Here is a 16,677-nt window from a genome sequence, read left to right as displayed (position 1 = left end):
GCTCTGTGTCCCAGAGTCGGGGACTGCCCCAGCCCTAACCTGAGCTCACCCATTTTCTCTCTCTCTCTCTCTCTCTGCTCCCGTGGGACGTGCTGCAGGACTTCACCTCGGTGAGTACAGGGCCATGCCAGGCCCATGCTCCCTCCAGCCCTGACCTGGAGCTGGATCGCCCAATTCCTCTGCGCTGCCTTGCGAATCCCAGAGGGGCCTGGGACCCCAAACTCCTGTGAAATCCCAGCGTCTCCTGCAGCTAATGAACCCACTGGCCTCACCTGTCTGTCCCTTCCCCGCCCGCTTGCCCTCCCCCATCCTACAGTCTCTGATTTCCTGCTCTCTGTCTCTCTCTCACCCCCGTCGCTGACCTGCTGGGCTCTGGTTCTGGTGCAGCTCGGGGTAGGTTGGGGCCGTGGAGCTGGCTGCTTCTGCAGAGGCTCGGGGTGGGGGGTGTTGGGGTTCGTTGAGCCCTGGTCCCTGACGGGATCCCCGGTGCCCAGCAGTGAGCCTGGGGATCTGGACGGGAGCCCAGCCCAGCCCCAGGGGGCAGTAGCAAAGCAGTCCAGCCAGGGAAGAAGGGGGTCCGAGGCCCAAAGAACAGCTCTCCCCAGGGGTTTCCAAATCCAGATGTTCAGAGGCTGAGTTTCCTGCCCCAAATGGAAGGTTTGGGCTGGCCTCCCCCACGTTGGACCAACACCGCACTGGCTCTGGGGGCCCCATGCGATGCTTCTAACATGTCTCCTTCTCTGCCCCATCCCTGCCGCCCGTCCCTGCCGCCTGTCCCTGCTGGTGCCAGCGCCCATCTCGGCCGGGAGCAGTTTGTAAGTATGAGCCTTCTGGGACCCCAGGAACAGCCTCGCCCCCTCTCTGCTGCATTCCAGGGCCGGGGCTCCCTGGCTCTTCCCCAGCAGGCTGAGTGAAGGCAGAGGGGGCGCAGGGCATGGGGCCCCAGTGGGACACTAGCGCAGAGTGGGCAGATGGACTCAGCTCAAGGCTGGTAGTCAGGACTCCTGGGTTCTGCTTCTGGCTCTGATGCTGGTTCAGTGTTGGGCCTTCACGGACAGCCCCGTCCCTGGGCCTCAGTTTCCCCATCTGATGGGCCTGAAAATAGTTCCTCCCTCTCTGCACTCACCTAGGCCTGCCCCACTGTCACTGGTCTCTGCACAGGGGCTAAACATAGTGACTCCCCCCCCACCCTTCAGCCCCATGGGAGAGTGCCATGGAGCTGGCCAGGGGAGAGGTGCTGGCATCTGTGTTCCGCCCACGTTCCCCACGGAAGGTGCGATGAAGGTAGATTCTCTGCTCTGGATGAGTGGGGCAAAGGTGGCTCTGCCTGAGCCCAGCATGGTGGGGAGCAGGGTGAGCGAGGCTGGGGGGCGGGGGGGTGCCAACAGGGGGAGCTGAGCCCAGCATGGGGGGGGAGGGCCCTCGGGGGATGAGTGAGGCTGGGCTGGGCTGGGGGGCCAGCAGGGGGTCTGAGCCCAGCATAGGGGGGGAAGGGCCCTCTCGGGGGATGGGTGAGGCTGGGCTGGGCTGGGGGGCCAGCAGGGGGTCTGAGCCCAGCATAGGGGGGGAAGGGCCCTCTCGGGGGATGGGTGAGGCTGGGCTGGGCTGGGGGGCCAGCAGGGGGTCTGAGCCCAGCATAGGGGGGGAAGGGCCCTCTCGGGGGTTGGCTGAGGCTGGGCTGGGGGGGCAGCAGGGGGTCTGAGCCCAGCATAGGGGGGGAAGGGCCCTCGGGGGATGAGTGAGGCTGGGCTGGGGGGGCAGCAGGGGGTCTGAGCCCAGCATAGGAGGGGAAGGGCCCTCTCGGGGGATGGCTGAGGCTGGGCTGGGGGGGCAGCAGGGGGTCTGAGCCCAGCATAGGGGGGGAAGGGCCCTCGGGGGATGGCTGAGGCTGGGCTGGGGGGCAGCAGGGGGTCTGAGCCCAGCATGGGGGGGGAGGGCCCTCGGGGGATGAGTGAGGCTGGGCTGGGCTGGGGGGCCAGCAGGGGGTCTGAGCCCAGCATAGGGGGGGAAGGGCCCTCTCGGGGGTTGGCTGAGGCTGGGCTGGGGGGGCAGCAGGGGGTCTGAGCCCAGCATAGGGGGGGAAGGGCCCTCTCGAGGGATGGCTGAGGCTGGGCTGGGGGGGCAGCAGGGGGTCTGAGCCCAGCATGGGGGGGGGAAGGGCCCTCTCGGGGGATGGCTGAGGCTGGGCTGGGGGGCAGCAGGGGGTCTGAGCCCAGCATAGGAGGGGAAGGGCCCTCTCGGGGGATGGCTGAGGCTGGGCTGGGGGGGCAGCAGGGGGTCTGAGCCCAGCATAGGGGGGGAAGGGCCCTCTCGGGGGATGGCTGAGGCTGGGCTGGGGGGGGCAGCAGGGGGTCTGAGCCCAGCATGGGGGGGAAGGGCCCTCTCGGGGGATGGGTGAGGCTGGGCTGGGGGGGCAGCAGGGGGTCTGAGCCCAGCATAGAGGGGGAAGGGCCCTCTCGGGGGATGGCTGAGGCTGGGCTGGGGGGCAGCAGGGGGTCTGAGCCCAGCATAGGGGGGGAAGGGCCCTCTCGGGGGATGGGTGAGGCTGGGCTGGGGGGGCAGCAGGGGGTCTGAGCCCAGCATAGAGGGGGAAGGGCCCTCTCGGGGGATGGCTGAGGCTGGGCTGGGGGGCAGCAGGGGGTCTGAGCCCAGCATAGAGGGGGAAGGGCCCTCTCGGGGGATGGCTGAGGCTGGGCTGGGGGGCAGCAGGGGGTCTGAGCCCAGCCCTGCCTCTCCCCACAGACAGCACTGCACTGGGCAGCCAAGCACGGCCAGGAAGACTTGGCCTCGCTGTCAACTCGCGATCGGTGAGTTTCCGGCGGGCTCGGGGCCCTGGCCAGCCCCAGGCAGCAGACCCGGGCCCATGGCCTCCCACCTTCCTGAGTGAGGTCTGGAGGGTGGGGTCCCCAGCCTGGGGAGCTGAGTGCCGAGGGGGGCAGAGCTGGGGGGGGAGCGGTGCAACCACTAGGCAAACTAGGCAGTGGCCTAGGCAGGGCCGGCACTTCCATTTAGGCGACCGCCTCGGTCGCCTGGGGTACCAGGTTTTGGGGGGGTGCCATTTTGCTGCCCTCGGCGGCAATTCGGCGGCGGGTCCTTCACTCGCTCCGGGACCTGCCGCTGAAGTGCCCCAAAGACCGGGAGCATGGAAGGACACCCACCCCCCCGCCGCAGAATTGCCACCGACTGGGAGCGCAGAAGGACCCTCGCCTAGGGCGCCAAAAACCCTGGCGCCGCTCCTGGGCCTAGGGCAGCCAGGGGTTGGGGCGCTCAGGGCCATCCTCAGGCATAGGCAGCTGCTTGGGCACCTGAAAATTTGGGGCACCACTGGGTCTTAGTGTCCACCCTACTGGCCCTTCCTCTCCCTGTTCTGACCCTTCCTGCAGGCTCCTGGGAAGGGGATCCAGTAGTTAAGAGAAAAAGTCTCCAGCCTGCCAGAGCTATTAACACAACACTGAGACCGTTCAACAGGCATTTGCCAACCCCCAGGTATCTACTGTCAGTTTCTGAATATACTGACAAAACCAGTTGTGTGTCACTGTAATGTTTACTCAGAACATGTCAGTCTGCAGGACCTTCGTTTAAAATTTGTTTTAAAAATATTTCATTAGTCACGGCTGGACAAAGAGTTTCTCTTTCTTTACTTCTGACTATCTGATGAACTAGTTTTAAGCACAATTTGTTCCTTCGTAGGATATAAAATCCGTTGTGATGCCTAAAATCTTTGGAAACATATTTTTTAAAGTTGGTGAAATTTCATAAACGTGTATTGTTCTGGAGATCACACACAGTAAATTAGTGTCCCTTTTTCTAAAAGCAATGAACATTGTTATGAACACACTAAACCTCTGTGACTGATGAATTTAAAATAATGTCGGTTTCAGTGAGTTACGTATGTAGTAATCTGGAATGAGTACATTTAAGAGTACATTTAAAATATAAAATCAGCTTAGAAATAGCGGTTAAGAAAATATAAAACAGAGAAGAGCTGCATCATGTATTCCATAATATTTCATGTTGTGTTCAGCAGGACAGCTGACTCACCCTTACTACAAAGTTTTTGCAAATAAACGTCTGACAAACTTCAGGGCATATCAAAAAACCTGTGGTTGACATTTTTTCCCCCCAAGTTTAGTGCTTTTAATTAGGTACCTTCTGTGTGTCCATTCTGCGGGAGGGAGAGGGTACAGGGCTCTCTGCGGGGAACTGTGACTCCACCGTGAGGTGGCCCGGGCGTCTTGTTATTCTTTCTGCCTTGTCCCTTCGCACCCCGCCCCCACTGGGCTGCAAGCTCAGGCTGCCATCGGGCATAGGGGCACCAGTTTAATAATATTACACAGGGCCCTATAAATCCTAAGGACAGCCCTGGGAGCACCAAAAAGTGGTGCCCTGGCTTGGCAGGGAGGAGCCATCTTCCAGAGGCACCGGAGAGCCAGAGTGTTGGCTTGTGGGGGCGGCGAGCCCCAGCCATGGAGGAGCCAGCAGCCCTGCAAAGGCAGCAGTGCTGCTAGCAGAGAGCAGCCGCACCCCCTGCCCCTCCTGCCCAGGCTGTGGCCTGGCACCTCCCCGGAGGGCTCCTGCAGGCTGCAGCAGATACATGCGGGCAGAGGCCCCCGTACGACCCCAGCTCCCCCTTCGCCGTGCTCGGGCTCTGTAGCTCCTGGACATGTGAGCCAACGCCAGGGCGCGTGGCCCTGAGCCTGCTCCAGGAGGGGCAGGGGCAGCAGTGGTAGCTCACACTCCTGGGAGCTGCAGAGCCCGAGCACGGCGAGGGGAGAACCGGGGGGGCGGGGGGTGGGCGCGCACAGGGGCCTCTGCCCACATGCATCAGCTGCAGGAGCCCCCAGAAGGCGGCTTCTCCCTGGCGAGCTGCTGCAGCGGCCCAAGCCTGGCAAAGCCAGTGAGTGGACTCGGGGCGGGGGCTGCTGGGGTGGGGTGGGGAGGGGAGGGCTCATGGGGGGGGCTGTGCACCCTCTAGGAGAGTTCAGGGGGTGGGAAGGGGGGAACTTGGTCTGGGGAGCAGACCCTGGGCAGGCTGGCCCCTGGGGTTGTCACGGAGTGTTGGGGAGTCCGGCCCTGCACCCCTCTTCCTGGGACCCACAGTGACTCTCAGCCAGCCAGTAAAACAGAAGGTTTATTGGACAACAGGAACACAGGTTACAGCAGAGCTTGCAGGCACAGTCAGGACCCCTCCACCGAGTCCTTCTGGGCTTTCAGGGTGCTTGGATCCTAGCTAGGATACCCTGAATTCCGCCCACACAGCCCCAAGCCCAAACTCAAACTGCTTCCCTCCTGCCACTCCCTTCCTTTGTCCTCCTTCCCGGGCAAAGGTGTTGACCTTTTTCCTCCCTTACCTAGCTCAGGTTACAGGCCCTGGCATCGTCCATCCCCTAAAGTCCTCCCCTGCTCTCCCACTCCCCACACAGACAGTCCCTACTGCATCACATCTCTCCCCCCTTCGAGACTGAACTGAGCGGGGTCACTCTGCCCAGTGACCTGGGGAAGTTCAGGGCCCCCTCTCCGGGACAACGCATCCGCTGTCAGGTTGGCACTTCCCTTTACATGGACCACGTCCATGTCATAGTCCTGCAGGAGCAGGCTCCACCTCAGGAGCTTGGCGTTGGCTCCTTTCATCTGGTGCAGCCAGGTCAGGGGAGAGTGGTCGGTGTACACGGTGAAGTGTCGCCCAAAGAGATATGGCTCTAGCTTCTTAAGGGCCCACACCATGGCCAGGCATTCCTTCTCGATGGCTGCGTAGCTTTGTTCCCGGGGTAGCAGCTTCTTACTCAGGTACACGATGGGGTGTCTCTCCCCCTTTTCATCCTCCTGCATTAACACCGCCCCCAGTCCCGTGTCTGAGGCATCGGTGAACACCATAAAGGGTTTGTCAAAATCTGGGTTTGCCAGAACTGGGTCGCTAACCAGAGCCTCCTTCAGCGCCCGGAAAGCCTCCTGGCACTGCTCAGTCCAGATCACCTTGTCTGGCTTCCCCTTTTTGCACAGTTCAGTGATGGGGCCGGCTATGACACTGAAGTGGGGCACGAACCTTCGATAGTACCCCGCCATCCCAATAAAGGCCTGGACCTGCTTTTTGGTTTGGGGAGCAGGCCAGTCTCTGATCACCTCCACCTTGGCTGGTTCCGGCTTCAGGCAGCCGCTCCCCACTCGATGGCCCAGGTAAGATACTTCAGCCATCCCCACCTTGCACTTCTCAGCCTTTACTGTTAACCCAGCCTTTCGGAGTCGGTCCAGGACTTGTTTAACCTGGGACATGTGGTCCTCCCAGGTCTGGCTGAAGACGCAGATGTCGTCAATATACGCCACGGCAAAACTCTCCATCCCCCTCAGTAGCTGATCCACCAGGCGCTGGAAGGTGGCCGGTGCTCCCTTGAGGCCGAAGGGCAGGGTCAGAAACTCATAGAGCCCCAGAGGGGTGATAAAGGCCGATTTCAGCCTGGCATCTGCGTCCAGCGGCACTTGCCAGTAGCCTTTGGTAAGATCCATAGTGGTGAGGTACCGAGCACCTCCCAGCTTGTCTAGGAGCTCGTCAGGCCTGGACATGGGGTAGGCATCAGATACGGTGAAGGCATTGAGCTTTCGATAGTCCACACAGAACCGGATTGACCCATCCTTGGGAACCAGCACCACTGGCGAGGCCCAAGGGCTGGAAGACGGCTGGATCACCCCCAAAGCCAGCATGTCCCTGACCTCTCTTTCAAGATCCTGGGCAGTTTTACCAGTGACCCGAAAAGGGGAGCATCTTATAGGGGGATGTGACCCAGTCCCCACCCGGTGGACAGTCAAATTAGTGCGTCCAGGCTGGTTGGAAAACAGCTGTCAGTACAGATGCAGCACCCCCCTGATCTCAGCCTGCTGGCCCGGGGTCAGTTGATCAGAGAGGGGAATCGCCTCCAGGGGGGAACCAGCTGTTGTCCCAGGGAATAGATCCACTAAGGGGTCATCTCCCTGCCCCTCCCAATGTCCACACACGGCCAACACCACATTCCCCCTGTCATAGTATGGTTTCATCATGTTCACATGGTACACCCGACGGTGATGTGCCCGGTTTGACAGCTCCACCACATAGTTTACCTCATTCAGTTGCTTGATAACCTTGAAGGGCCCTTCCCAGGCAGCCTGGAGTTCGTTTCTCCTCACGGGGATGAGAACCATCACCTGATCTCCGGTGGCGAAGGCACGGGCCCGTGCCGTGCGGTCATACCAGATCTTCTGCCTCCTCTGGGCTCAGGCCAGATTCTCCCTGGTCAGGCCCATGAGGTCAGCCAGTCTTTCCCGAAAGGTCAGGACATACTCCACCACTGACTCTCCCTCGGGAGAGGCCTTCCCCTCCCATTCGTCCCTCATCAGGTCTAGGGGCCCCCTCACCCGCCTTCCATACAACAGTTCGAAAGGTGAAAACCCAGTAGATTCCTGGGGCACCTCCCTGTACGCGAACAGCAGGTGAGGTAAGTACTTGTCCCAGTCCTGCAGGTGCTGGTTCATAAATGTTTTTAGCATCATCTTCAGTGTCCCGTTGAAGCTTTCTACCAGCCCGTTGGACTGGGGGTGATATGCTGAGGCCCAGTTGTGCTGGACCCCACATTTCTGCCATAAGGACCGGAGCAGGGCCGACATGAAGTTGGACCCCTGGTCCGTTAAGACCTCCTTGGGGAACCCCACCCGGCTGAAAATTGTCAGCAGTGCATCTGCCACTGTGTCGGCTTCAATAGAGGACAAGGCCACCGCCTCGGGGTAGCGAGTGGCAAAATCCACCACCACCAGGATGTATTTCTTCCCTGACCGGGTCATCTTGCTGAGAGGTCCCACTATGTCCATGGCCACCTTCTGGAAAGGTTCTTCTATGATGGGTAAAGGCCTCAAAGCCGCTTTCCCCTTGTCCCGGGCCTTCCCCACCCTCTGGCAGGGGTCACAGGATTGGCAGTACTGTCGGACATGGGTAAAGACCCCAGGCCAGTAAAAGTTCTGTAGCAGCCTCTGCCTGGTGCGTCGGATTCCCTGGTGCCCTGCGAGAGGGATGTCATGGGCCAGGTACAGCAGCTTGTGACGAAACTTCTGGGGAACCACCAGCTGCCTCCTGATCCCCCATGACTCTACTTCCCCTGGGGGAGCCCATTCTCGGTACAGGAACCCCTTCTCCCACAGGAACCTCTCCTTGCAACCTCTCCTCATGGTCTGTACTGCACTAAGGTCAGCCTGGTCCTGGTGCTTCCGCAAGGAGGGATCTTTCTGCAACTCGGCCTGGAACTCAGCAGCTGGGACAGGGATGGGGACCGGCTCTCTCTTGCTGGCTGGGTCTGAGGCCACAGCCTCTCTGCACCGTGCCCCTGGGCGTTCCCCGCTCCCTGGGTTAAGGTCCTGCACCTCGGGTCGAGTACCTTCCCCGTTGTCGGGGTGCAGTGCCCTTTGCCGACTCTGACTACGATTCACGACCAGGGCACTCTGGGTGTTACTAGGCCAGTCCTCGAGGTCCCCTCCCATTAACACGTCAGTGGGCAAATATCAGTGTACCCCCACATCCTTGGGGCCCTCCTTGGCCCCCCATTTCAGGTGTACCCTTGCCACGGGCACCTTGAATAGGGTCCCACCCACGCCCATCAGGGTCAGGTAGGTGTTGGGCACCATCCGATCTGAGGCCACCACCTCGGGCCGGGCCAGCGTCACCTCTGCGCCCGTGTCCCAGTACCCAGTGACCTTCCTCCCATCTACCTCCAGGGAAACAATGCACTCCTTCCGGAGGGGCAGCCCCGCGCCCACCCGGTAAACCACAAACCCGAAGCCTGGAGCATCCGCAGGTGGTATGTTGCCAGCCTCCGTTTCCTGGGAATGTAGCCCCTCCTCCGATTGGGTTTTTACCCAGTCCACCCTCTGCGGGTTGGGTCTGCTTGGTCTGTCCCTGAGCTTGGGGCACTGGGCCCGTATGTGACCTCGTTGGCCACAGCGATAGCAGCCCATGTCTCGTGGGTCCCCTTGAGTGGGTCGGAGGGACCTGCCGCTGGATGTTCCCCTTTTGGGGGGGTTCTCCATAGGACCCCGCTGGGAGGTCCCATGATGACTCTCTCTCTGTGTTGAGGCAGGCTTGCTCCTTCGAGACTCCTCCCTGCCATCCCCTGCCCGACTGTCCACAAATTGGTCGGCCAGCTGGCCTGCGTGCTGTGGGTTCTCCGGCTTCTGGTCCATCAACCACAGCCTCAGGTCGGACGGGCACTGCTCGTACAGGTGCTCCAGTATGAATAGGTCAAGCAGGTCCTCTTTAGTTTGGGCCCCAGTTGTCCACTTGCGGGCATACCCCTGCGCCCGGTTGACCAGTTGTAGGTATGTGACCTCACGGGTTTTACGCTGGCTCCGGAACTTTTTCCGGTACATCTCAGGAGTCAGCCCAAACTCGCGGAGCAGGGCCTGTTTGAACAGTTCGTAGTCCCCTGCCTCCGCCCCTTTCAGTCGGCTGTACACCTCCACGGCTGTGGAGTCCAGTAAGGGGGTGAGAACTGCGATCCTGTCTGCAGGGTCAACCCTGTGCAGCTCACAGGCATTCTCAAAGGCTGTCAGGAAGGTATCTATGTCCTCCCCCTCCTTACGCCGGGGCAACAAGTGCTTATCAAAGCTCTTTGTAGGCTTGGGTCCCCCCTCACTCACCGCAGCTGGGGCCCCACTGCTCACCAGCCGGGTCAGCTCCAGCTCATGTTTACGCTGTTTCTCCTTCTCCTCCCGCTCATGTTTACGCTGGTTCTCCTCATGTTCACGCTGTTTCGCCTTCTCCTCCAGCTTTTGCCTCTAACTCGAGCTTCTCCCTTTCATATTCCAGCCGCGTCCGCTCCACGGATGCTGAGCGTTGCCGGGAGGATCCCCTGCTGGGGGGTGGGCTTCGCTGGGCAGATCCTCTGCTGGCCGGGGGTGTCACGGTGCCCTCGGTATACACTGGGCTCCTCCCCGCCCTTCCCCTAGGCCTAGGAAGGGGGCGGTCTCGGGAAGCCCTCGTCCGCCGGCTGACCACTCCCAGCGGGGACAGACACTGGTGCCTGCGCTGCAGCTGCCTGGCTGCTTCCCTCAGAGACAGGGCTCCGTTCATTCATGCGGTCTCCCTGCTCCAGCTGGGCAATCAGCTGGTCCTTGCTGAGCCTCCCTGGGTGCAGCCCCCTCTGCTTGCACAACTCCAGCAGGTCGCACTCGCGCCGCTTGGCATACATCTTCCTGCTGGCCACTCACAGGCCGGGGTGCTCGCCGCTCCCCACGGTTTCCAGGGGGACCCCTAGTGCACCAGCCCTTCGTGAGGTCACCACCTCTCTGCCAGGGTCGAGCTGCAGACTCCTCTGCCCCTGGGACCCCTCGCTGCAATCCCCCGGGGGACCCTGTTACTGCAAAGTCCTTCTCACTGGGCACACACTCCCAGGGGTTAACCACCCCTTCGCTTTACTGCTCCCCAGTCACTTACTGCAGGAAGCGCCGTCCACGGGGTGCATATATCCCACCTCTGCCACCAGGTGTCACGCAGTGTGGGGAGTCCGGCTCTGCACCCCTCTTCCTGGGACCCACAGTGACTCTTAGCCAGCCAGTAAAACAGAAGGTTTATTGGACAACAGGAACACAGGTTACAGCAGAGCTTGCAGGCACAGTCAGGACCCCTCCACCGAGTCCTTCTGGGCTTTCAGGTTGCTTGGATCCTAGCTAGGATACCCTGAATTCCACCCACACAGCCCCAAGCCCAAACTCAAACTGCTTCCCTCCTGCCACTCCCTTCCTTTGTCCCCTTCCCGGGCAAAGGTGTTGACCTTTCCCCTCCCTTACCTAGCTCAGGTTACAGGCTCTGGCATCGTCCATCCCCTAAAGTCCTCCCCTGCTCTCCCACTCCCCACACAGACAGTCCCTACTGCATCACAGGGGTCTATAAAGGATCGTTGGGATTTGCCCCTCAATGAACCGATGTTACGGGGGGGAGGGCGGGGCAAGGTGGAAGTTTCGCCTAGGGCGCAAAATATCCTTGCACCGGCCCTGCCGGGGGGTTGCTGTGAGCAGTGGGGGCTGTGATCCATAGGTGCCTGACTCTAACAGGTTCTCCTCTCCCCCTCCCCACGCTGCTCCCCATGCTCGGACCCAGCACGTGAGTACCTGCCTGTCTTTGTGCCCAGCTGCTGTGTGGGTGGGAGGAGCTGAGGGTACGCAGGGCACGGGGGGCTGTGCTGGGCGAGGGCCTGAGCTCAGGTGGGATGGGGCCTGTTGGGGGAGGAGTGGCAGCCAGGGCCCTGCACTGGCAGCGTGGCACTGCGTGTGCAGGGCATGAAGAGTTCACTGGAAGCGTGGGCCTGGCGCTCTGCACTAACCCTGTGCTCTCTTCTTCCCACCCCCACCTGAGCAGGGCGTGAGTATGCAGGTGCCCGGGGACGGACAGACCCACAGACCTCGCAGCAGGCTCTTCAGGACAGATTAGGCAGTGGGCACTGGTGCCTGGCGGGGGGTGATCGTTGGTCAGCAGGACTGGATGCTGGGGGGTCTCACTGGGAAGGGTGGGGACGGCGAGATCAGTGGGGGGCTGTGCTGTGGAAGGGGGCGTTTTTCTGGGAAAGGGGGGCCTCTCTGAGGGGGTGATGCCCACGTCCCCTGGGTGGGGAGATTGCTGGGGGGAGGGGAGTCTCCTGGGCAGCCCCGTTTCCTTCCTCCAGGGCTGGACTGGGGGTCTGAAGCCACCAGTCCCTCGCGTCCTGATGCCTCCCATGTCCCCTCAGGGCTACACCCCGCTGCACATTGCTGCTCTGCACAGGCACCGCTAGGTCATGGACCTGCTCATCCGGAGCTATGGTGAGCAGGACCTGCCCCCCGGCCTCGGGCCCTTCCCTTCTGATGACAGGGAAAGCGCTGGGAAGGGGGTTGGGTGGGGCTGAAGCCAAGGCCCTGCCTGCTGGGTGATGCCTTGGAGCCCTCTTGGTGCAATCGCCATCCTGGGACCAGGTCGCCTGGGGTGAGGGGGCAGTGCCTGCTGGGCCAGGGCTGAGCCGTGTGTCCTGGCAGGTGCCAAGCAAAACGTGCGGGATTACAGCGGGCACCTGGCCAGACACTACCTGGGAGCAGAGAAGCCACTGGACAGAGCTGCCACGCTGCCCCGTGAGAAATGCCCCTTGTCTGTCTGTCTGTCCACCTTTCAGGGGGCCCCTTCCCCCAGCTCCAGGGGTTGGGCACCTCCCTCGTGGCCTCTCCAGAAGGCAGGTCCATGGTGGGGGGCCGAAAGCAGCGTGTGCATGGGGGGAGGGGCACACAAGTGGGGGCAGGGCTTAGCCTGGCTGCCTGGGGGGAGAGGCCATGCAAAGGGCTGGGCACTCCCTGCTCGGTGCCACCGTGTGCACCCGCTGAGCTGCAGCTGTGCCCCCAGAGCAGGGGGGCAGGATGGGCTGCCAAGGTGTGGGGGGCGGGGGCGGGAGGGCTGGGGGTTGTAGGCCCTGCTGGGAGGGGGCCACGTCTCCTGCCCTGACCCTGCCCTGTCCTCTCTCTCCCCCAGAGCTGCCAGCGGTGCACGGCAGGAACAGGGCGCTGGCCTGTCTGCTCTTGCCCAAGGGCAGCGGCCAGGCCCGGAAGCGCTGGGGCTCTGCCGAGGACCTGACGGAGGAGGAGGAGTGGTGGCCGTGCCAGCCTCGTACCGCGCCATGCGCAAGTTCTCCCGCTAGGGGGGCCGACTCCCAGCCCTGCCAGCCCCGGCCCTAGTCCCACCCGCTGCCAGGGGCTCAGGCAGCCCCGAGGGTGCAGGGTCTGGAGGAGGGCAGTGGATGGGCCCTGCTAGCGACTGCCCAGCCCAGCCAATGTTCATACTCACACAGCCCCTCCCACATCCGGATGCCCCTCAGTCCTGACCCGCAGCCCCTGCTGTCCTGCCTTCTTGATTCCTGTCTCCACCGACACGGGACTCACTCGGTTACCACCTGGCTGCTGGGTCTGCCAGCGCCAGGCGCCTCACCCAGCCCCAGGAGCCCCACACCCCTGCCTCTCTGCTTTTTTCTAATGGATCCTGACACTGAAATAAAACACTATGTGCCACTGTAGGTCTGCATCTGCGTCAGCCCTGGCCAGGTGCGAGGGCAGAGTCCTGAAGGGCCCTCGGGGTCAGGGGCACCCTCCTGCCGGGGACTGAGGGAACGGTGGGGCTGAGGGCAATGGGATTCCTGCAATCAGAATCCTCGGGGGCAGAGCGGGTGGCACCAGGATGAGATGCTGACATGCACATGCCCATACCCACCATCTCGCCCTGCCGCTGGGGTCTCCCCTGGCACCACTGAGCAGCTGCTGCTGTGTGGAATCTGCTTCCCAGGCTCCCCTGCCCCTACCACCAGCCCTGCCTCCCCAGGTCCACCGCTGCTACCCTTCCATCACTCCCATGGGCCCCAGTGAGGGCCAGGAGGCCAAGCTCATCCCCCCCACGTCTTGGTGCTGCAGGACCCCACCATGCCAGCCGAGCACTATTGCCGTATGCATGGGGCTCCTCCAGCCTGGCACCACGTGTCACCCCCACCCCCCAGGAGGGCCAGCATGGGAGTGTGGTAGCGGCATGACCATGGCATGTTTGACTCACAGGGAACCAGCCGTGCTGGGGGATTTACCATCCAGACAATCTGTGGGCGCTTTAACGCAAGCTGGCACCAGACTGCTAGTCCTTGCTAAGCAGCTGTCAATCACCCTGCTGGTCCCACACGGACGGCCCCCCCCCCCCTCGCCCCCTATAAAGCTCCGAGCTTTGGGCTCCCTCCCACTGGTCCCAGCAGCATGTCAACCGCACAGCTGGTGTTGGGGGAGACTCAGGCTGGCAACAAGCCGGGGGGGCCGCAGAGGGGTGTGGGGGGCCCCAAGGCCGCTGCCTCCCCCTCACCACACTGTCCTGCAGCTGCCCTGCACCTACCCGGCACCACAGGACGCCAACCTGCTGCCGCTGCATCTCAGGCTCCTTGCACAGCCAGTAAGTGACGTACTGCCAGGCCTGGGGCGTTGGGGAGGGGCAGGGGCTGTCACCACTCCTCAGAGGGTGCCCTGCGTGTGCCCCCCACCCAGTGGGGACAGTGGAGGGGCGGGCAGTTAGCTGCACCCATTGTGACTGGGAGGAGGGAAGGGGCCGAGCACCCACTGGCAAAGCGTCTGCCACCCTGAGTTCAAATGGGGGAGGAGGCTAGTGGGTGGCTCGGGACAGGGAACCAGGATTTCTGGGGTGTAGCCCTGGCCCTGGGTGTTGGGGGCATTGCGGGTGAGTGGTCACAGCTGGGAATCACTGCCCACTCTGCTAGTCTCGCCGTGGTCCCCTGCAGCCAGCCGTGCACACGCTGCCCCAGAGACTGGGCCTTGCCTGTCTCCCTTCCCTGCGGAGTAGTAGCTGTCCCTGTTGTGAGGTGGCTCGGGGGGGGGGGGGCAGCTGGCTGGTAGGGGCACGTTAACCCTCCCCCAACAATAGTTCCCAGGAGCTGTGGTCCTGCCCTGCCCGTCGGCTCAGGTGGGGGCCGTCACACTAGCCACAGGAGCAGAGGTGGGTGCTGGGAGCCCCCCCAGCAAACCCCAGGGGCTGCCTGTGGCTTTCTGTACTTGGGAGTGGGGGGGGGCAGAGCTGGTCCTGCCCAGCACCCTCCTTCCTCTGCCCCACAGACTGTCTGTCCCCAGGATCAGCTCAGTGGGTCAAGGGTCTGATCTGGCAGATCTTGGATGGGCTCAGGTCATTCCCTCCCCCCCCACCCCCCGCAGAGCAGCGGGCTGGCCCGGGGGATGTATCCATAGAGCCCAGCCGGCCCCCAGGACAGCGCCTAGAGGGCGGGGGGGGGCCTGAGGGGCAGGTCCCAGTGTGCGCAGCACAAGACCGGAGAGGAACTGGGAGCCCCGGCAGGCTATGGGGAAAGGACATGAGATTGGCCGGAGCAAAGGCCCCGCTCTCCCCTCAGGGAGCAGAGCCCAACAAATGTGCCAGTCCCATGTGGCTGAACTCGGGGCAATGCTCTGGGGCAGGGCTGGGAGCTCATGGCTTGGGCAATCCACCAGCGAGCCCCTTCCTGCAGCCACCTCTGCATGGAGGGCTTCACCACCCTGTCCTGTGCCTTCCAGGTGACAGCGGCTTACAACCTCCAGCTCCTGCCTGGCCTCATGCTGGGTGCCCCCTGCTCCGGGCAGGGCCTGCCTACGGAGCTGTCCCGAGCCAAGGCAGCCACCTCCCGGGAGAGCACCAGCGCCCTGAAGGCCTGGCTGGGCCAGCACTTGAGGAACCCCTACCCCAGCAAGGGCGAGAAGGTCATGCTGGCCATCACCAGCAAGCTGAGCCTCGCACAGGTCTCCACGTGGTTTGCCAACGCCTGCCGGCGCCTCAAGAAGGAGAAGCGGCTGCATTGGGCCCCCCGCAGCAAGTGGGACAGAGACGTGGGCAAGCATCAGCCCGGTGTGCAGGGCGAGGGGCCGCAGGGTGAGGAGCCAGGTGGCAGCCCCAAGGAGGGCAGCCCTGGCCCCTGCCTGGAGTCAGAGCACCAGCGGCCAAGCCCCAAGCCCCATGCTGCTGGGCTGATGCAGGAGATGCAGCCCAAGCTCTGGTGTCTGGCTGAGATTGCGACGTGCCCCCGGCAGGAGCAGAGCTGCCGCCTACGGCTGGAGGTGGCACCGCCCAGCTGGGGCCCTGGGGCACCAGGGTTGGCAGAGGGAGCCACGTACGTCCTACCCCCCCCAGCTCAGCCTGGCCCTTCCTTGGCGAACCGAGTGCCACCGGACGCTCCCTCTGTGACAGAAGCAACCGGCATGGGACTCACCGCGGGAGAGGGGGCTCAGCCCATGGGAGCCCAGGCTGTGCACAGGCCCTCCCGGGTGGCCAGCAGTGCAACAGGCGGGGGGAGGGCTGTAGATTTGGGGGATGCTCTAGGGTAAAGAGTGAGTCTGTGGGGTGACAAGGGCCTGGGGAGTGGTTCCTTGAGTGGCTCCCAGAAGCCAGTAAAATATCTTTGGGGTGGGGCTGGAGGTTGGGGAGAGGGTGAGGCCAGGGGCTAGAGCCTGCGGCTCAGGGGGCAGTGAGGGAGGCCAGGCAGAGCGGGTTTGAAGAGGGCCCAGGCCCCAGCCCAGGCGAGGTCGCTCCCATTGTGGTGTTGCCAGGGCTCTCACCAGCCACACAGGATGGCAAGCGACAGGCCAAGCAGGGCAGTGGGGCCAGCCCCATGTGCTCAGGCTGCACTCCAGCCACACTGGTCCCAACCTGGGGCCCCGGTGCACCCCTGAGGGGGCGCAGAGCCTAGCTGGGGTTCAGGGGAGGCGCCCACACAGCCGAGGCAGTTGGGCTTTGCTGTGGTCTGTCTAATAAAGATGAATGAGCAACGCGATGTCAGCAGCCTCTTCCTGGGCGTTACCAGCCAGTGGACGCCATCATCCCCCGCCCCCGACCTAGGGACCCTACTGCCACGAGCTGGGGAGAGGGTACACTAGGGAGGGGCATCCATGGAGTCAGGCAGGCTGCAGCTCCCAGTGGCTTGGCCTCCACTCCACTCACTGCTTAGCTGGGGGCCTGGAGCCCCCCCGCCCCAGGGGTTGGGACAGTGTGTAGAGTGGGGTACTGCCACCATTGAACAAAATTGTAAACCCTGGCTGTGATGGACCCACGTCCAGCTGGGGGATTCAGCACCCCCAGTTCCTGCACCTCTGCCCCCCGCCTCCTGTGGTCACAGGAGGCGGGGGGCA

The 16,677-nt window shown here is 62.8% G+C and overlaps 1 protein-coding gene across 1 annotated transcript; it reads left to right on the top strand.

Annotated features, from left to right (window-relative positions):
- The first annotated feature begins 11,405 nt into the window (after positions 1 to 11,405).
- On the top strand, positions 11,406 to 15,876 carry LOC127031002 (iroquois-class homeodomain protein IRX-5-like). Its single transcript, XM_050917680.1, has 6 exons — positions 11,406 to 11,453; positions 11,736 to 11,808; positions 12,019 to 12,111; positions 12,503 to 12,637; positions 13,758 to 13,948; positions 15,073 to 15,876. Exons 2-6 carry the CDS (start codon positions 11,784 to 11,786, stop codon positions 15,874 to 15,876), a joined length of 1,248 nt encoding a protein of 415 aa, XP_050773637.1. The 5' UTR covers positions 11,406 to 11,453; positions 11,736 to 11,783.
- Positions 15,877 to 16,677: the final 801 nt, after the last annotated feature.

The sequence above is a fragment of the Gopherus flavomarginatus genome, chromosome 11 (assembly GCF_025201925.1).
Source record: "Gopherus flavomarginatus isolate rGopFla2 chromosome 11, rGopFla2.mat.asm, whole genome shotgun sequence".
Lineage (NCBI taxonomy): Eukaryota > Metazoa > Chordata > Testudines > Testudinidae > Gopherus > Gopherus flavomarginatus.
This window is presented reverse-complemented; position numbering and strand designations above follow the sequence as displayed.

Bases quoted from the DNA above. Each gene is read 5' to 3' on its own strand.
- LOC127031002 (XM_050917680.1), top strand. From the start codon at position 11,784: ATGGACCTGCTCATCCGGAGCTATG. The intron at 11,809-12,018 runs GTGAGCAGGACC...GTGTCCTGGCAG, and splicing joins CCTGCTCATCCGGAGCTATG to GTGCCAAGCAAAACGTGCGG. The intron at 12,112-12,502 runs GTGAGAAATGCC...TCTCTCCCCCAG, and splicing joins CAGAGCTGCCACGCTGCCCC to AGCTGCCAGCGGTGCACGGC.